The 21,588-nt window shown below is 42.0% G+C and overlaps 1 protein-coding gene and 1 non-coding gene across 2 annotated transcripts in view; both read right to left on the bottom strand.

Moving 5' to 3' along the window:
- Nucleotides 1-21,588, bottom strand: part of PLEKHG1 (pleckstrin homology and RhoGEF domain containing G1) — a 147,920-nt gene that overhangs the window by 94,939 nt on the left and 31,393 nt on the right. The window contains exon 2 of the mRNA XM_052645782.1: nucleotides 8,902-9,407. Coding sequence (XP_052501742.1) covers nucleotides 8,902-9,407 — 506 coding nt within the window. The remainder of the gene's footprint in view (nucleotides 1-8,901; nucleotides 9,408-21,588) is intronic.
- Nucleotides 2,840-2,912, bottom strand: TRNAW-CCA (transfer RNA tryptophan (anticodon CCA)). The gene has a single exon. It is a non-coding gene; the product is annotated as a tRNA-Trp (tRNA).

Here is a 21,588-nt window from a genome sequence, read left to right as displayed (position 1 = left end):
TGCATGGAATGGCACAGCGTCCACTAACCTGAACACACACATACACGACTGCAAAAGGAGAAGCTTCTGTTGTATTACATCACTAAACTGGGGGGCCGATTTGTTACTGTGGCTTTACTTACACTTATACACTATGCCTTCCAAATTTTTAAAACAGTGTTTCTCAGCCAAGGGAATTTTGTCCCTTGGGGGTTATATGGCAATATCTAGAAACAGTTTTGGTTGTCATAAGTGGGGATGGTGGTGGTTCTACTGACATCTAGTGAGCGGAGGCCAGGTTTGATGCTAACATCCTACAACACACACGACTATCCCCCATAACGAAGAACGACTGTCCCTGATAACCAAGCACTGCTGCTGCTGCTAAGTCACTTCAGTCATGTCCGACTTTGTGCGACCCCACAGACGGCACTACCAGTCCCGAATGTCTACCATGCTGCTGTTGCAACACCCTGCTCCAGAGAGCTTAGGAAGACGACCAAACCTCTGAGCTCTCTGCTAGACTCTAAGGGGAGATTTGCAACAGCAATGTAGTAGTAAATGAGGCCTTTGGAGTGAAACCTAACATTCCAGTTCCTGTTTCAACACTAACCATTTACAAACCTTGGACAAGTTCCTTTACTCTCAGTACATGCAATAGTCTTGTGCTAAAAATAAGAAAATTATAATAGTACCCACATAGTGGGGCTGTGGGTGAGGCTGTAACTGCTTAATTCAGTGCCTGAAATCTGGTAAGCACCCAAATACAAGCTACTGTTAATGTTATGTTTTAGTGTTTTTGTTGCTATTAAGGTATATATCTAGAAAATTTAGAAGTAGTAGCCACGTAGTATGTTTATAGCTATTTGGATTCATTGAGGTGGTGGGTGTGGTCACCAAGTTTATGGTTTCTATCTACCATGCTCCCAGGAGAACCTGACCAATATAGTTATTTTGAATAATTTTCCTAGGTTTTGACTCAAAATCTGGCTAGAACCATTTGGAGGGAATAAACTGACATTATTTATTAAGTATACATGAACTCTTGTGAACAGTCAACAACAACCTTTGCACAGCAACCCTACACACCTCTACTCACTTTGCTTTTACTAAATGCTGTCCATGTTGAGCTAGTTTTGATGTTCACTAGCACTTAATCCAGAGAAGGCAATGGCACCCCACTCCAGTACTCTTGCCTGGAAAATCCCATGTTTGGAGGAGCCTGGTAGGCTGCAGTCCATGGGGTCGCTGAGTAGGACACGACTGGGAGACTTCACCTTCACTTTTCACTTTCACACATGGGAGAAGGAAATGGCAACCTACTCCAATATTCTTGCCTGGAGAATCCCAGGGACAGGGGAGCCGGGTGGGCTGCCGTCTATCGGGTCAAGCAGAATCGGACATGACTGAAGAGATTCAGCAGCAGCAGCAGTTAATCAGAAGGTATGAACAGGATGGACTTTTAAAAGACATGAAAGGCCAGGCACCCCCCCCCCCCCCCCGCCAATATTAGGCTGTAACCAGTAGAGGAGACGAATACTCAAAATCACTATGTTCTTACCCTCTAAGTTTCTGTCATTGTTAAGGTGGCAAGAGGTGAGAGTGGGGTAGAGCAAGGAAGGAGAGGGCATAAGAGCAACAAAGAGGCATGGAAACAAAGAGTCAAAGTGACGTTTGGGGGGCTCATATACAGTGGTTAGATGTGTTATTTGATGAACAACTCCTATTGGCTTGGCCAAAAAGTTCATTCAGGTTTCCTATGTTACAGAAAAACCTAGACAAACTTTTTGGCCAATCCAATACATAAGCCTAAAACTACTTAGCAGGTTTGCTTCAAAATTACCATAGACCTCAAACGGTTTTAGCAAAGATCTCATTCACCCAATGTGAGAAAAGCCCCTGGAAGGAAAAATAAAGAGACACATTCAAATAAAAGTGCTCAAATGCCATGTAAAAGAAAAAGTACATTAAAACGTGCCAAGTACTACAGTGTAAGCACTTTATTAAATCCACCCACGTAACAAGCCTTCGTTAAAAACAATCCCTGCCAAGTCCTACACGCTAGCATTGAACACATAATTCCCTCAGTATTCAAGAAATGTTAGTCTGAAGGAACCTCATAAAAAGTGTCAGTTTAATAAATGTTGTTACACTAGAGGGAAAGTATTGAGTGAGGACATGTGCAAATAAAAAGACAATAAAAGCAATGACATCTCATCAGCCTCCTCCCTTGGTTCAAAACTTTTCTCGTCAAGTATCCTATGCAGCTGTGGCTGGTCCAGGGAACACCCATGTAAAGCTATCCCTCCATGGCCAAGAGAGAGGAGTAGCAGAGCTATGAACTGACCTTTCCACACCAACCATCTTCTCTCTCCAGCTGAATCAAACCAGGCTTCAAGAGAAAACACCTCCAAGTTCGATAGTGTTGTCTCTGAGAGGTGGCGCAGGACAAAAATCCACTCAGATTCCATGTTATCCAAGTCTTAGTCACCTCATCAGCCTAAAAGCTAAGTCTTCAGGCAGGGTCCATAATTAAGCACAGCACAGACTTCCTGGGCCTGACCACTGGGTTCCTTCATTCACTCTGCACAGATCTGGGAGAGGCTCACTTCCCAAGTGTAAGACAATTCACGTTCCAGCTAGTGGATACCTATGGTGCTAAGGGCAGCCTCTTCTCGAAGCTATGGCAACAGGAAGAATTGTATTCAATACGTTTTATGTCACTAAAGTGAAAGTGAAGTCACTCAGTCATGTCCGACTCTTTGTAACCCTGTGGACTGTAGCCTACCAGGTTTTTCCATCCATGGGATTCTCCAGGCAAGAATACTGGAGTGGGTTACCATTTCCTTCTCCAGGAGATCTTCCTGACTCAGGGATCGAACCTGGGTCTCCTGCATTGGAGGCAGATGCTTTAACCTCTGAGCCACCAGGGAAACACTAAGTGGGTGAAAAGCATCTCTCTTCTCGTCCACCTTATCCTAACATTGTCTGTACTGCTGCTGCTAAGTCGCTTCCATCATGTCCAACTCTGTGTGACCCCATAGATGGCAGCCCACCAGGCTCCTCTGTCCCTGGGATTCTCCAGGCAAGACCACTGGAGTGGATTGCCATTTCCTTCTCCAATGCATGCATGCAAAGTCGCTTCCGTCGTGTCCAACTCTGTGTGACCCATGGACAGCAGCCCACCAGGCTCCCCTGTCCACGAGATTCTCTAGGCAAGACTACTGGAGTGGGTTGCCATTTCCTTCTCCAACTATCTGTACTATCACGCGATAAACAAAGAGTTCATGCCGATCAAGAAATACAAGAGCTGGAGGTTGGAGATCAACAGCCTAATCCTTGTGTAGCTACAGCTTTTGAATAATGCTGAATGCTTTTAACAAGGATTGCTTAAAGCTTTGGTTCTTTAAATTTTACACAGCAAGGCTATAATAATAACTTCTTAGCTTTTAGCACACTGTATGGATAAAGGTGCTTGAAAAAGGATTTTAACTTTTTAGAATATGATAGAAAAAAATAAACTCACATGTTCCTTTTAATATTTTACCTACTTTCCCCTCACTAAATGTACATGTCCTCAACATCCCCAAATATGATTTAATTTAGGATTTCTTATATTTCAAAGATCCTATTTTGTAGTAGGGATATAATTTCTAATTACACAGTATTAGATAATGTTATGAACTATTTAAAACCCTTCATAAAAGTTTAAAACAGGCCATGAACTATATCCAGGGCCAAGTCTCATGAGGCTGTCAAAGGCTCTTTTATAGATCATTTATAAAGATTAAAGAAACCCACTCTGCCCATGAGAATCTCTGGTCAGTTAATCTAAGATCCTATTAAACATGAAAGAAACCCTTATTTCCTACTTTCCAGCTATGAATTTCTCTCTCTCCACAAATTGTATCACTGGCGGTTTTACTTTTAACTTTTAAAACTAGCTTTCATACTTATTATCTCATTTTATCTGTGAATGCTAGTAGGACCCATATATAGAAATGGAAATAACAGCTCTCTTGTTGTTCTCAGTATGGTCGATAGTCAAGACCTCACCTCTCTCTAAAATGTCAAGTGTACAAACCAAATGACTAGGATGTCAGGCAAAGGAGCAGAGGAGGGAGTTGCCACGGGGAGGGAATGGAGGGGACAGAGAAAAGGGCCTGCAATGAAGACCGGAAGCAAGAACAATAACATTTCTCAGTTAAATCTTCAGAATTCATTTTTAAATTTCTAAATGGCATGGGAAAGAAAACAAAATCCAGTATATTTCAGAAAAGTTTTAATACAATGTCGTTACGTAGTGAAAGACGTACATCCTTCTTTGCATTATCACCAACAGCTGAGAATCCTATTGCCCAGATAATGTGTGAGCAGGATCTCTTCTCAGAAATAAGCTACTCAGATACTGTGTGGTACCATATTGAGCTACCAAGGCATACTGTGTTCAGTTCAGTCGCTCAGTTGTGTCCGACTCTTTGCGACCCCATGAATCACAGCACGCCAGGCCTCCCTGTCCATCACCAACTCCCGGAGTTCACTCAGACTCACATCCATTGAGTCCGTGATGCCATCCAGTCATCTCATCCTGGGTCGTCCCCTTCTCCTGCCCCCAATCTCTCCCAGCATCAGAGTCTTTTCCAATGAGTCAACTCTTCGCATGAGGTGGCCAAAGTACTGGAGTTTCAGCTTTAGCATCATTCCTTCCAAAGAAATCCCAGGGTTGATCTCCTTCAGAATGGACTGGTTGGATCTCCCTGCAGTCCAAGGGACTCTCAAGAGTCTTCTCCAACACCACAGTTCAAAAGCATCAATTCTTTGGCGCTCAGCCTCCTTCACAGTCCAGCTCTCACATCCATACATGACCACGGGAAAAACCATAGCCTTGACTAGACAGACCTTAGTCGGTAAAGTAATGTCTCTGCTTTTGAATATACTATCCAGGTTGGTCATAACTTTTCTTCCAAGGAGTAAGCGTCTTTTAATTTCATGGCTGCAGTCACCGTCTGCAGTGATTTTGGAGCCCCCCAAAATAAAGTCTGACACTGTTTCTACTGTTTCCCCATCTATTCCCCATGAAGTGATGGGACCGGATGCCATGATCTTCGTTTTCTGAATGTTGAGCTTGAAGCCAACTTTTTCACTCTCCTCTTTCACTTTCATCAAGAGGCTTTTTAGCTCCTCTTCACTTTCTGCCATAAGGGTGGTGTCATCTGCATATCTGAGGTTATTGATATTTCTCCCAGCAGTCTTGATTCCAGCATGTGTTTCTTCCATCCCAGCATTTCTCATGATGTACTCTGCATATAAGTTAAATAAGCAGGGTGACAATGTACAGCCTTGACGGACTCCTTTTTCTATTTGGAACCAGTCTGTTGTTTCATGTCCAGTTCTAACTGTTAACATCTTTTAAATCAGTGTATATATCAATGGCCTTTCACAAAAATGTTTGTTTATAAATTCTAAGGACAGAATATAAACCTGAGTGGTGAGGATATGTATGGATAAGATACACTACAGATAAAATGTAACTAAGGGAAATAAATACGACCAAGAATGACTACTGAAGGCCATTCATTAGTGGGAACTCAGTAAAGCAGAGTGCACAGTCTGAACCCTGGAAAAGGAAATGGCAACCCACTCCAGTACTCTTGCCTGGAGAATTCCATGGAGAGGGGAGCCTGGCAGGCTGTTAAGTCCATGGGGTTGCAAAGAGTTGGACACCACTGAGAGATTATCACTCAGTCACTCAGACAGTTTGAAACTATGCTACTGTGTAAGTGAAAAACAACTTCCCAGTTATCTCTATAAATAACTAGGTGGTTTTTCTTCAGAAATGATTCTTGCTTAGAAAGTCAACTAACAAACTCTCTTTGTGTGGTAAAAACTTATGATGGTAGGTTGTTACTAAGTAGCATTTTCCCCATTTAACTCTGCACTTGAAAAATCAAAGATACTAAAGCAATCAGCTACAGAATTTTTAAAACAGATTGGAAATAGATTAAGGAAAACAGATTTTTAAAGGAGTTGACATCTTGTGTTTTAAAAGAATACTCATAACAGTCCTTATTGGGTAAAGTTGCTGCAAGGTGGAAAATAATTGGTTATACTCCATAAAGGAGGGGTGCATGCTCAGTCGTGTCTGACTCTTTGTGACCCCATGGATTGGATCCTGCCAGACTTCTCTGTCCATGGAATTTTCCAGGCAAGAATACTGGAGTGGGTTGCCCTTTCCTACTCCAAGGGATCTTCCTGACCCCAGGATTGAACTCATGTCTCGAGTCTCTTGCATTGATTGGCAGGTGGAGTTTTACCACTGACGCCACCTGGGAAGCCTCCATAAGGCAAAGAACTACATAAAACGAGTCTAACCATTCTGTGAAAATTGTGATCTTGAAAAACAGAGGTGGTCACATACAAAAGTGTGTGAGGAAGAGGCTGCAGCGACCAATCGTGATCTGAAGAGATTCTGCACTTTTCTAGGTGGGGAGGGGAAGTGACTCAAAGCATTCCAGAGACTTCCTGAACAAAGCGGCATCTTCTTCCTGCCCAGGTGCTTCCCTCTCTATTTGGGACGTTTTCTTCAAACTACCCTCCTTCCCAACACCCTTCTTCATCTTTCTTCTCCCTAATTATGTGTCACCTTAGATTTTCCCTGGGTTCTTTATAAATAACCCAATTGCCTTCAAAATAATAATGTTGGAATCACCCACTTAAAAATTACTCTTTCCTAATGAAATTTCTACTGTAGTATATGACTAAATCTATTTATTTTTGTAAAAGACTTCAGATAAGACAGAAGATAGCTATAAATGGTGCTCAGTCTCAGCCAGCAAATTCAGAAGAGGCCTGAGATGATAAGTGTTCCCATTTATTAATTGCTTACCATGTACCAGGCACTGTTGTATGAGCTTTTCATATATTATCTAATTATCATAACACCAACCTTATTAGGCAAGTATCATTTATTAGTCTCATTTCACAGTTGATGAAATGAAAGCACAGATTTATAAGCAAATACGGGGTTTGGCAAACCATGGTCCTTGGGTCAAAAATGGCCCTAAAGTTTTCCTTGAACTTCCACACCCATTCACTGACGTAGAGTCTGGGGCTGCTCTTGGGCTATAGTGGCACAAGTGAACAGTTAGGATTGACAGTTTAGGGCCCAGAAAGCCAAAAAGAGTTACCATCTGGTCCTTTATAGCAAAAGTCCACCAACCCGTAGTGCAAAACATTGGCTAATTCCTTGATAAGGGGAAAAAATAAGGCAAGAATATTTGTACAGTTTAGAATAAAACTTCTGCTGAAACTGTTAGAAAATAAAAAAATTTTAAGGTATTTTATTGAAGCAAAAAATCCTGTTTTAACCTATTTTCTTTCATAGATCTCTTATTGTATTTCTTCTCACTTAAAGTTTGTTAACTGGCCTCAGAAAAAAACAAGTGTTCATAGAATTCCAGCTCAGACACTAAAGGTTTCTCTGTAGGTATGGTGAGTTTCGATGAAGTGGTAAAGTTTCCAAGCAAGAAACAAAGAAAAAAAGGCCAAAGAAAGCTTTGACAACCATAAATTTCCTGAGAGGTTTCACAAATTTTGGCAGTTTCACAGGTATTTCTTCTCAAGTACAAATGACATCATTGTTGAAATTCAAGAAACAATTGGCCTGGTTTTACTCTACATTTGGTATCACATATTGTTTTGGTTGAGCATCAATTGATTTTTTTTCTATTTTTACTGGGAAGTTATGTCATAACTATTTTTAGAAGACTGTCTGGTTTGATCATTTGTGGAACTGAAAACACAATTGTGTCCTAGAATTTTTTTTCCCCTAAAGCTGTAAGAGTGTATGTGTTTGGTGGAGAATGTCCTCATCAGCAAATATTCCACCAGTTTATTCTGAAACACATTTAGATTAAAAATCTAAAACAGGAAATGAGCACTAACACATGAAAGAACCTGGGACAGTACCAGGCAGCGTAGGGAGTATAGCTTCATAATGTATCAATTTGAAAGGTAATATTTTAAATTATTGAGAACGAATTAGCATCTGAACTGTTCTGATAATTATCATTTTATCCTTAAAAACCTAGCTATAATCAAAGTCAAATTAATAACTGGATAAGTCAACTATACTCCAGCATAAAATAAAAATTAAAAAAGAAATAATACAGGGAAACAACAATCATAACAAATTAATAACTGAATTTCCAGAGTCTTGGATCTGGTACCTGAGCAAAGTTCAGTTTGCAGAGAGTCAAATAATTTACACGAATTTGTTTAGTATAAAAGTAAAAGGTAAACACCTAAGACCAAGTCCAGGGTTCTTCTTTCCCTTTCACCACCTTCCCCTAAACAGCAACCAACACAGAAAACAACCTGAAACATAATTCCCATGCTTGTTTGAGTAGAAGAATCACCTGGGGATCTTCTGCCCACCTCCTGGCCACACCCCAAACCAATGAAATCCTTCTTTGGAGGTGAGACACAGGCACTGGCAGCTTTGGAAGCTCTAGACACCAGGAGACAACTGTGATTAAGCTGAAGATGACCCAAGGAGCTCGGTCAACACACCCCTGACACCTGCAAGTCAGGAAGCTTGCATCCTGTCTGTCCGTCTCACAGATCTTTGGGGCAGGAGTCACTAACACAACACCCCAGTGTAGGCACTGATAGCATCATGCTTACTCCCAACACGTAATCGATCCACGAATGCAAACATTGAGGATCTTAACCCAGTGATAATAGCCCTAGGGCTTCCTCTTAAGTGATGATCTATTTAAACATTTACACCATCTCTGCCTCTCAGGAGACAGCGGGCTTCCTAGGAAGCCCTTTGCTGCAAGCCCTTCCTTGCCCTTTATTTCGAGGGGATATTGATCCTGCAGGACAATCTTTAAACACCCCCCCCACAGTGCATCTTACCTCTACGATGCTCTTTAAATCTTGCACGTAAGTCCGTTCGGTCTCCAGAATCTCCTGTACAACTCTGTCCACATAGAGCAGCTTGGGGCTGGTGGCCGATTCGGCCCCCGTTTTGGTTGCCCCGTTGGCTTCCACTCTGCGCTGTGCCCGGGGCTGCCTCTCGCCGCCCTCGTCTGTGCTCTGCTGCCCGGCCACACGGTCCGTCTGCAGCTCGCTGCTGGAAAACGGCCTGGCTGGCATCAGCTCCAGTTTTATGGCCCCTGCTTCCTTATCCTGAGGAAACAAGCCCAGGTGGCTGCTTGAAACTAAGGTCATTCGGCTGCCGAAGGAACCATGGCTGTCCCGGGAGGAAGCCGAGGACGACGTGGAGCCGAAGCTGACCGGGCGGTCACTGTCGGAGAGCTCCATGGCCCCGAGGTCCCCGGAGCGGGAGTGCCTGGCTGTGGTTCTGAGATATGGAGCTTGTGTTACAGCTGACCGCACTTCACGACGCAACTGGTGCGCATCTATACACGTGAAGAAAAATAAAGAAACGGACAAGATAAGCAAGATAGGCAAGTATTTAAAATTAGAGCTAACAGAAAAGGTTTGAAGGTGCTTAAAACCTAGCTCAAGGGACACGGTCAAAAGCAAAAAGCACGCTAGGTATAGACGGAAATGCAAAGATACCCATAGGACGTTAAATGGCAAAGGCGGAGTTTTTAAAGCGTCGCCTGGAATTGCGTCAGACTTAAAAGCCTTTGGGCTTCCCTGATGGCTCCCACGGTCAAGCGTCTGCCTGCAATGCGGGAGACCCGGGTTCAATTCCTGGGTCGGGAAAGTTCCCTGGAGAAGGAAAAGCAATCCACTCCAGCACTCTTGCTGGGAAAATCCCATGGACGGAGGAGCCTGATAGGCTACAGTCCATGGGGTGGCAAAGAGTCGGACACGACTGAGCGACTTCACTAAAAGCCTTTGGTGCTACCTTAGACCTACTTTTTTTTTTTTCAGTCTGCTTTTTACCAAGACGCCATGCCATGTGCAAGTGCTTTAAAGCTTGAAAAGCACTGTGCCTGGCCTCAAAGTATGAGCACCTGAGGACAGAGCGATTAGTCCAGATTTACTAAATCAAGGCTCAGTGCTCAGGGCACAAGGAATCTACAGCTTCAACAAGCACCAAGGGGATGCTTATGTATTTAAAAAACAAACAAACAACCCCCCCCACACACATCCTATGTTTTATTACATTAATAAAATATTTATTAATATTGAAATATTAGAGTATTTTGAGAACCACTGTTCTAGATTTTAAGTATTCTACTACAACTCCACAAAACTTTACCAACCTGGAAACACCACTGCTTAATGATGCTGACAATTTTACACTTTACTTGTATATAGCATTAAACAAAGTGTTCCGTGGACAATGATTCTCCAGTACTGGACAAGAAAACTCAAAATATTGAGACCCACATCCTCTTTAAAACTTAATCATCCTATCACAACATTTCTCTAAATCGCTTCTCGAAAGCTGGCTTTCCATTTGCTGTGTACATGGGGTTACACTGTTACAGTGTATATCTGATGAACTACTACTTTCCATGTGTCCAGGTAGATAACATGACAGTGTGACCATATGCAATTAAATAATAAACATCAGAACTGTTTCTAAAGAAATGGGGCTGTTAGTATTTAGAAAAGGGAATAAGAAGAGAAAATTTAAAGCCTGTAGTACTTAAATCTTGGGTTCGAAACAGGCCCGGTATGGAATTTAAACTTTCAGAAGCTATTCAGACAAAACACAAAGTTCCAATCTTCTTCATTTGTAAGGCAGGATCTGCACTTTATCCCCCTAGTAATGTGATCCCAAGTTTATAGAAGCAAAATGTCTTGCAATAGTGTGACTGATAAAGAAATCTGCTTCATTTCAAAATTCCCCCAAATCCATGTTTCTAGACCTTGTTAGAAAAATAGGAGAGTGAAACTCAGGTATGGAAGGTTTTAATAAGACAAACACAATAACAAGAATATAGATCAATGACAGTCTTTTCAAAAGGAACGTGAATTTGGTTTGACTCAATAATAAAGATCATCAAACAGCTGGTACCAATATTTTTAGAATATAAAAGAACCCATCAAGTCTGTATCCTTTAACATTCAGACTTTTCTTGGTGGTTTAGAAAAGTGAAGTCACTCAGTCATGTCCAATTCTTTGCAACCCCATGGACTGTAGCCCACCAGGATCCAATGTCCTTTGGGATTTTCCAGGCAAGAGTACTGGAGTGGGTTGCCATTTCTTTCTCCAGGGGATCTTTCCGACCCAGGGATCAAACCCAGATCTCCTGCATTGTAGGCAGACGCTTTATCTTCTGAGCCGCCACGGAAGTCCTCTTGGTGGTTTATATTCTTGGCAAATATTAGTGTTAAGAGTGGACTGCAAATAGTAAAACTATGAATATAAAATAAAGGAACTAACTTGAATCAACAAGAAGGCATGGTAAGAAACATGTAGGAAATGAGTAAATTACCAGTATAACCACTACCACATGGTATATTTCCCACAATTTTTTAAAAGCTTTTGCGATATTCTTTCTGCTTTCTCTGTAACAACTTTATGGCCTATAAAACTGGGATTGGTTATAGTAGTTAAAATGTACTTGTGCAAAAAATCCTGGGCCAACTTGAATGTTGGAAAATCCAAGAAACAGCCAGGCATTTAGGTGTGTTTGCAGCAAAGGATGCTTACTCATGTTTGGGACTGGCGTTAAGAAAGTCCTGGGCAGGGCTTTCCTGGTGGGTCAGTGCTTAAGAATCCGCCTGCCAATGCAGGGGACACAGGTTTGATTCCTGGTCTGGGAAGATCCCACATGCCGCTGGGCAGCTAAGCCCACAAGCCACAGCTACTGAAGCCTGCACACCCTAGAGCCTGTGCTCAAGAGAAGTCGTTGCAATGAGAAGCCCAAGCGTGGCGACTAGAGAGTAGTCCCCGTTTTGTGCAACTAGCGAAAATCCTGTGCACAGCAACAAAGACCAGCACAGCCATAAATAAACAAATAACTTGTTTTTTTTAAAAAAAGAAAGTCCTGGGTAGTTAAGATTAGGAGCAGACACACACTGGCATCTATCACAACCATAAGGTTGATGTCCCTTTCTGGAATGGGTGCTGACTTGGGAAGTATATAAGGATTCTTTATGGTCCCAAAAGGCCAATGAGACCATGTTGTTGTCGTTGTTCAGTTGCCCAGTCGTGTCTGACTCTTTGCAACCCCATGGACTGCAGCATGCCAGGCCTTCCTGCCCCTCACCATCTCCTGGAGTTTGCCCAAGTTCATGTTCATTGCATCAGTGATGCTGTCCAGCCATCTCATCCTCCCTTTCCAGATGCTCTGATTTTCAGATAGAGTAGTATCCACCCTCCTCCCCAACTTCTGTTTGGTCCTAAGTCATAGTCTCATTTGAGAAAACCATATTTGATAGTTACATAACTCTTGGGAAATATTCATTATCAGGATGGTGAAAAATGAACACAACAGAGAGACTCATGTTTTGTTTTACTTACTTCCACTGGAAGTTAACCAGCCAGTATTGGGACTGAGAATCCACTTTGGCCTACTAGGGCTGCTAGTGTCTTTCATACTTTCAAAGGCAGGAGAAAGTGGGACAAGAAACTCAAGTCAACGGTTCACTTCATGGATGAATCTTACATGGCAACATGAATTGGACCCTAGCAAGGAAGACTTCATTTGTTTCAATACCAGGCCACGTTCTCTAGGACACTGAATCAGCCTATTCAGACTGCAAGCCAGACATTTTGTAAAATAGAATATACGAGGTATTTGGAGTGCTAGTATTTAGCCAAACTTACGGCCCCAAATTAAATACCTTCCAAAATTACTAATGACAGAAGTGAAACCTTTAAAGCTAGGTCATTTAATGGCATATAATAGGAGACTGCAGGTGGATAACAATGTTTATGCTGATTCATTGCTTAGAAGATAATTATAGTTTTCTCACATAAGGAAATGTTCTTCATAAAAATTGTCTAGTCTTGCTCTCACCACCTTTAAAATAATTTCAGATTTCCACCCTCTCTGGCTTATTCTTCCTAATACAATTAATCAGTTATTAATATTTATCTCCAGAGCTACATTGTTCAACATAGTAGCCAGTAGCCACATGTGACTATTGAGTGCTTGAACTGCAGCTCATCCAAACTGAGATGTGCTACAAGTGTGAAATACACGCTCACTTCCAGACAGTGAAGAATCTGCCTGCAATGTAGGAGACCTGGATTCCATCCTTGGGTCGGAAAGATCCCCTGGAGAAAGGAGCGGCAACCCACTCCAGTATTCCTGCCTGGAGAATTCCATGGACAGAGGAGCCTGGCGGGCTACAGTCCATGGGGTTGCAAAGAATGGGACATGCAAAGAATGGGAGCAACTAACACTATTTTGAATATTATATATATTTAATATTTAAACTTAACTTCCGTACCAATCTTTGTCCCAATAATAGTGAATGAAAAGGTATGTACAGTTTGAAGTTTATCTTTTTTTACTCTGTTCGTTAATAGACAATATTGTTATGAGTTCGCAGCAACAGCATTTGGAGACAAGTGCTGTGTACTAGATATTGGGGTGGCTGGTTTCCCATGATAAACTGAAACACCCAGAGAGAAAACCGAAGAGCAAGAAAGCTTTATCGTCTGCTGTGCGTGAAAGATGTTAGCACCTATGGTAACACTTGGGTAATGTGTTGCTTTGCTTTGCTTTCCTTCTCAAAACCTGTTTTTCTTACCAAATCTCAAACGCAGGGCTAATAATATAGCAACTTAGGAGAACTTGCCAGTTGTTGCTAATGGCCTATGTCAGTGGCTCTTTTGACCATGAAAACCCTAAATAAGCTGATTTTCCCAGCTCGAGGGCCTTGGTTCATCTGACCCTTGGTAAACCTGGAGATGGAGGTGGGGGCAGTGGTGGGGGTGGGGCTTGACGCTTACAACCAGCAGTACTGTAGTCTAAAGCCATCAACATAAAAATATTCCTTCTTGTGCCATCCTCAATAAAATGAACAATATGGCTGTCCGGCTCCCACATGTTTTGCTTCATGGCAAATCTCTAATATTTTTTTCTAGGAGAAAGAGCTCAAATTCCTTGGCCTTTCTTTGTTTGCTCCTCAAACCTCCATTATTTTAATTGCCCTCCTTTGGAATGTCACTGCCAGAATCAAAAGTAGCACTTCTTGGCTCTAACTTGCCTCTGAGGCTGATTTAAGGGGGAAGCAGAACTTTCATTGGCAGGAAAAGTCCAGGCTTTTCTGACCATATTTTCATGCTACATGGGGAACCCAAGGGGTCAAAACCGACCACGCCCTGTCACCAGACACCAGGAGAGCTTTACAAGGCAAGGGAGGGCTATATGTGCAGCGAGGGAGGAGGGTGATCAGGGTTTTCAAATTCTGCTCATGGCTATTGTAGACTTTAAATACTTAATTGGAGTTCCTTGGCAGGACAGTCATGGACGTCGAGAGAATGTGTAGTGCTCAGGATCAATGATAAAATTATGTTCCTTATGATACTGTCTGTGAAGAGGAGGAAACAGAGGAATAAAGCAGGAAATTACTCTATCAACCAGAAAAGTTCATTTAATACCCAGTGAGTCTTCAGTAGAGCCTAAAGTTGCAAACTGATTTCATGATTCAAAACACACACACATTTTCAAGAGTCAAAGTTATAAAAGGTACTCATTTATATGTGTCAAAGATAGTACCAAGTATTTGAGGAATCCTCCTCTACCCATCTCTGAGATAATAGTGGAGGGCTCAGTAGATAAAAGCCACTGGATCTCAATGTGAATTTCTACCTCTTGGTTTTCTAAAATAACATGATTCTGTATTATTAATAATAGCAGATCCAGGGCTACAATTAAACCTGTTCTTTGCTGCTCTGAGTGTTCAATCCAGGGAACATGGTTTTCATTCTTATTTGTAGCTGTCTGGTAATAAAGAGGTAAAAAAAAATATCTTCTTACCATGTTAATTTCTGTTTTGACCAATGTACTCTGGTAATGCAAGATGTGAGGACTAGGGGAAGCTGGATGAAGGGTGTATAGAAACTCCAAACTAGCTTAGCAAATTTTCTGTAAGTTTAAATGTTTTCTAAAATAAATAATTAAAAAAGATCTTATTACTGCTGAGGAGTCAGTAAAGCAAAGTTTGGATAAGAAAGTCAAGGATAGGAAGGGGTGCTTTGCAAAAATGTTCTTGTTCAAACAAGAGGTGAGGGGTTGAAAGAGGATCAAAAAATTCTTTGAGCTGTAAAGTCTGCTACTAAATATTCAGATCATTTACTAATTGATTCCTATGTTAGTCAGCGAAAACTGAGAAGTACAATGGCTCCTGCAGTTAGGCAAGAACTGAGTTGTAATAGATACTCTTAATTAACGCAGCTAGTACATTGGCTAAATTGCCTTAGCTAAGTGGTGACTCCAGAATTTCTACATTTGAGGGCACAGGTATGTCAGTTTGGTTAAATGAGGGCCTAAGGGAGAATGAGGAGAAGGGATAGTTAGGGAGCTTTGGCTGAACAGATGCACACTGCTATATTTAAAATGGATAACCAACAAGGCCATGCAGTATGGCACAGGGAACTCTGCTCAATGTCATATGGCAGCCTGGATGGGAGAGGAGTTTGAGGAAGAATGGATACATGTATATGTAAGGCTGAGTCCCTTTGTTGTCCACCTGAAACTATCACAACTTTGTTAACTGGCTATCAGTTCAGCTCAGTTCAGTTGCTCAGTCGTGTCCAACTCTTTGCGGCCCCATGGACTGCAGCACGCCAGGCCTCCCTGTCCATTACCAACTCCCGGAGCTTGCTCAAACTCAAGTGCATTGAGCCAGTGTTGCCATCCAACCATCTCATCCTCTGTCATAATCTTTCCCAGCTTCAGGGTCTTTTCTAATGAGTCAGTTCTTTGCATCAGGTGGCCAAAGTATTGGAGTTTCAGCTTCAGCACCAGTCCTTCCAATGAATATTCTGGACTGATTTCCTTTAGAATGGACTGGTTGGATCTCCTTGCAGTCCAAGGGACTCTCAAGAGTCTTCTCCAACACCGTAGTTCAAAAGCATCAATTCTTTGGCACTTAGCTTTCTTTGGCTCAGAGGGTAAGTCATCTGCCTTCAATGTAGGTAGATCTGGGTTCAATCCCTGGGTCAGGAAGATCCTCTGGAGAAGGAAATGGCAACCCACTCCAGTACCTTTGCCCGGAAAATCCCATCGACGGAGGAGCCCAGCAGGCTACAGTCCATGGGGTCGCAAAGAGTCGGACACGACTGAGCGATTTCACTTCACTTTAGCTTTCTTTATAGTCCAACTCTCACATCCATACATGACTATTGGAAAACCATCACTTTGACTAGACAGACCTTTGTTGGCAAAGTAATGTCTCTGCTTTTTAGTATGCTGTCTAGGTTTCTTGGCAGAAGTCACCATTTGCAGTGATTTTGGAGCCCGAGAAAATAAAGTCTGTCACTGTTTGCACCGTTTCCCCATCTATTTGCCATGAAGTGATGGGACCGGATGCCATGATCTTAGTTTTCTGAATGCTGAGTTTTAAGCCAGCTTTTTCACTCTCTTCTTTCACTTTCATCAAGACTTTTTAGTTCTTCTTCATTTTCTGCCATAAGGGTGGTGTCATCTGCATATCTGAGGTTATTGATATTTCTCCCAGCAATCTTGATTCCCAGCCTGGCATTTTGCATGATATACTCTGCATGTAAGTTAAATAAGCAGGGTAACAATATACAGACTCTACGTACTCCTTTCCTGATTTGGAACCAGTCTGTTTTTCCATATCCAGCTCTAACTGTTGCTTCTTGACCTGCATACAGATTTCTCAGGAGGGAGGTAAGGTGGTCTTGAAGAATTTTCCACAGTTTGTTGTGATCCACACAGTCAAATGCTTTGGTGTATTCAATAAAGCAGAAGTAGCACAGAGTTGGACACGACTGAGGCGACTTAGCAGCAGCAGCAGCAGATGTCTTTCTGGAACTCTCTTGCTTTTTTGATGATCCAGCAGATGTTGGCAATCTGATCTCAGGTTCCTCTGATGGGATAAATCCAGCTTGAACATCTAGAAGTTTATGGTTCATGTACTGTTAAAGCCTGGCTTGAAGAATTTTGAACACTACTTTACTAGCGTGTAAGATGAATGCAATTGTGTGGTAGTTTGAACATTCTTTGGCATTGCCTTTCTTTGGGATTGGAATGAAAACTGACCTTTTCCAGTCCTGTGGCCACTGCTGAGTTTTCCAAATTTACTAGCATATTGAGTGCAACACTTTCACAGCATCATCTTTTAGGATTTGAAATAGCTCAACTGGAATTCCATCATCTCCACTAGCTTTGTTCGTAGTGATTCCCCTGAGGCCCACTTGACTTCCCATTCCAGGATGTCTGGCTCTAGGTAATGATCACACCATCGTCGTTATATGGGTCGTCAAGATCTTTTTTGTATAGTTATTTTGTGTATTCTTGCCTCCTCATCTTAATATCTTCTCCTTCTGTTAGGTCCATACCATTTCTGTCCTTTATTGTGCCCATCTTTGCATAGAATATTCCCTTGGTATCTCTAATTTTCTTGACGAGATCACTAGTTTTTCCCATTCTATTGTTTTCCTCTATTTCTTTACGTTGGTCACTGAGGAATGCTTTCTTATTTCTCCTTGCTGTTCTGTGCATTCAAATGGGTATATCTTTCCTTTTCTCCTTTGCCTTTCGCTGCTCTTCTTTTCTCAGCTATTTGTAAGTCCTCCTCAGACAACCATTTTGCCTTACCCCAATAGAAAACATAAAGTTAAAAAAAAAGAGGACCTAGGGGACCTTAAGGCTTTTTTTTTTTTTTCATCTTTATTATCTGCTTTGGAAGATCAATTAGTGTGGGAGGTGATGGTGATGACAGCAGCGTTAAAGCAGGGTTAAAATGTTGTTGTCACTTTCAGGGGGACTGGCAGTTGTCCACAAAAACCCACTCCCCTTCTTCCTTAGTGAACAAAGTTTCTGCTGAGCACACTTTCCAGACTCTCTGCCATTAGGTGTGGCCTTGTGGTCACATTCTCACCAGTGGAAAAGACACATGCCCCTCTGGTGGTCCATTTTTCCAGCATCAGACATTGTTCCTCCACATCCTTCCCCTTCCCACTGGGACCCAGATGTGGCAGGGGACCCTGCCCAAGCCATGAACATGACCCCAAAGCCCTAGAATATGGCAGAGCATGAAGACAGAAGGGCCTTGCAATAAGTGCATCTGGATGTGCCCTGAGCCACCATATAAAAAAAGTCTGGTTATCCTGAAGCTGACGTGCTGGAGAAATCATGGAATGAGACCACATGGATATGCAGAGAGAAGCTGAAGGGACCCTGGCTGATCTGGCCCCTACAGACTGGGTGTTTCTGGCCCAGGCACCAGACGGTATGAAAGAACAGCCTTAGAGATGACCCCAGCCCTGTCATATCTGGCTGCAACATCAGGAGACCCTGAGCCAGAACCACCTGGCAGAGCCTCTCCTGAACTCCTGACTCACATAAACCTTGAAAGATTAGAAATGATTGTTGTTGTTCCAAACCACTAGGCTCTGGAGTGATTTGTAATGCAGCAAGAGATAACCCGAACAGCCTCTATTATAACAGATCAGCCTTACCATATATGCCAGGTCTTTAACTGTATGACAATTATCCTTTAAAAACAAAACAAAACACACATGTCCCTCCCCTTGACCCTACACACAAAGCCTCACAGTTCATTCACATGTGTCATTACTTTTGGAACATTTTATGGATGGGAAACAAAGATAGGTTAGGTTACATCATGCTCAAAGTTGAACTGTGAATCAGAGACTATGGTTTCTGATTTCTGGCCCGTTAGTTCTGATACTTGGTTCAGACGGTAAAGAATCTGCCTGCAATGTGGGAGACCTGGGTTCGATCCCTGGGTTGGAAAGAGCCCCTAGAGGAGGGCACGGCAACCCACTCCAATATTCTTGCCTGGAGAATCCCCATGGACAGAGGAGCCTGGCAGGCTACAGTCATGGGGTTACAAAGAGTCAGATGATTGAGCTGCTAAGTATCGCACACATAGCATAGATTCACAGAATAGGGCAAAAAAAAAGCTTACAGATCAGGAAATGATGCACTAAATGTAAGCTACTTGTATAAAGTGCACAATACCAATGTGCCAATAATGTGTGTGTGTGTGTGTGTGTGTGTGTGTAGGAATGAATGAATATATGCCCAACTGTGTGTACAGAAAGAGCTCAGTGGACCAGCCAAAAATCAAGTTATAGGCGTCTCTCCTATAGAGGATTTGCATTTGTGCCCTGGCTCTGTACCATGGAGGTTTGTATTGCAATTTTTTTTTTTTTTTTTGGCTGTACTGCTGCTTGGCATTGGAATCTTAGTTCCCTGACCAGGGATTGAATCCTCACCCCTGCAGTGGAAGCATGGAATCATAACCACTGGACCGCCAGAGAAGTCACTGTATTGCAGCCTTTGAGTCTCTGGTTTCCTCGCTTGTTAGTGGGGCAGCTGGACTAGCTGACTTCCCCAGGTCCCATCCAACTGCAGGGATGCAGTCCCAACCCTAAGATAAACACCAAGTTGCATGGATGCCACACCTGCATGGTCCATTCCTAGCTGGAATCACAGGACAAGCAGCAACCACAAAGTAGCAATTTTCTTCTACATTCTACTAATGCCAGGTCTTCAATGATGAAATATATATATCACTGACTTGGCTAAAGGCTAAAAAACGTCAATTTTTTTCACTTAGACTATATCACAATCTATGCTCTGGCTTCTTTTTTGTTTCTGTGGAAATATCAGTCTCAAGGCAGTAAAGCAACAATGATAGCTGTTTGCACAGGTTCCCTCTGCATTGAGCATGCTCAGTTTCCAAAACATCTCTGCTCACTTGAGAGGCAGGATTAGGTTAAATAACATTTCTTAAAGAAAAAGGAGGAGAAAGGAGAAGGAGAAACCCAAGTAACTAACAATAGCACTCTGAGAAAATAAACCATCCATAAAGTACACTAAACATTTTCTCAGAGGAAAAAAGAGGAGGAAGAGAATTCAAAGCGTCTAACAATAGAGATCTGAGTAAATAAATCCATCTAGAAAGTACCATATAAAACTATTGAATGTCATGCCCTTTAAAATCCTTAAGGGCAGAAAATGGTCATACTAGACAGTTGAGTAAAATGGGTGGTTTATAAAACATAAGTAGAAAGGGATCCTAAATTTGAATTAAAAATGCCACTTATTTATTATCCACATTAGAAAAATGATTCAAAAGATGCAGAATACAATATTGACCTTGGTTTTACAAAGTAGGAGAATGGATGGTTTTTCCTTTGATATTTACCTCCTAATACTACTTTTTCTCAATGTGTACCACTTTTATAATCTGCAAAAGTTATTTAAAGAAACTAAAAATCACAACATCAGTGTAACAAATATTTAAATATTTTCAATTAAAAGAATTAATTTCTACATTCATATGATTAATGAAAAGGAATGCCAAATATATACATCTTCTCTCAAATATATTAGTATCACTAAAATAAAAAAACAAAATAAAAGTCAGACTCAACTGTGCAAAAGCATTGACTACAATCCATGCCTTTTTCTCTCCAATTATTCCTCCTAACAAAAGAATGTCTTACCAATAAGCACTCAACATGGAAACTGCATTTACTCCGTCAACTTTGGTGACCACTAGACTCAGACTAGATTCCATCACTACAGTTGCTAAGTATAAAGCTTGCAAACATTATTTTGTTCCCCAGCTTAACCTGCGTGAACCTCATAAAGAAAGCACATGAAAATACTCAGCAGTCACTGCACGAAACACTTAGGTTTTACTTTTCTCCCCAGAGTCACCAACATCAAGCTCTTTCAATTATTTCAACCTAACTTTAAGGGGAGATCAAATTCAAACCAAAACAAGACAAAAACCTTTGAAGGCAGACTGCAGTTCGGAGGGAGGAAAAAAAAAATCACCTTCTAGATTAATTCTTATTATTGGAGAACTCTTTTCAGTCCATAGCAGTAATAACAGAACACTTGTAATATGTTCAAGCGAGCAGCTGGTCCTGCGCAGTGTGGTGGAGAAAATCTCCACGACAGTTTCTCACCAAGGCGGCTGGGCTCGGCTGCTCCAGCAGGAAGGACCAAGGGTGTCGAGCATCGGTTCCCCAGACACATCCACGTTTGCACCTACCTGGGCTCTGCCCAGGCGGAGCCACATCGTCTGACTTCAGCTGATGCACTGACCTCACTGGGAGCTCAGTCAGGTAAAACCAGAAGCCTTTACTAGTCTGTGCAGCTCCTTCCGCAGAAATATTGCATGAGTCAGCTTTTATCTCTCAAAACCCAACACACAAAGGCTTTACAAAAACCTGATTGGCAACTTTCTCCCTGCCTTTTTCCCCCTGGTGTGCAGACCACAGACTTCAGCATCACTAAGAGCCTTAAATGAAACATGACATCATTCAATTGAGAAACAGGACAATAGACACCACTGTGGGTAACTTGAAAATGCACACTTCGCTGAGCAACACCCTGCCACTGACATTCTTTTGTGAACATCAAATACAACCCACACTCGCCTACAGCTGCTCAGGCTTACCTTCCTGGCTCCAGCCACCGTTCT

This window comes from Budorcas taxicolor, chromosome 9 (assembly GCF_023091745.1).
Source record: "Budorcas taxicolor isolate Tak-1 chromosome 9, Takin1.1, whole genome shotgun sequence".
Taxonomy (NCBI): Eukaryota; Metazoa; Chordata; class Mammalia; order Artiodactyla; family Bovidae; genus Budorcas; species Budorcas taxicolor.
The sequence above is the reverse complement of the archived record's forward strand: the minus strand, read 5'-3'. Positions and strand labels throughout refer to the sequence as shown.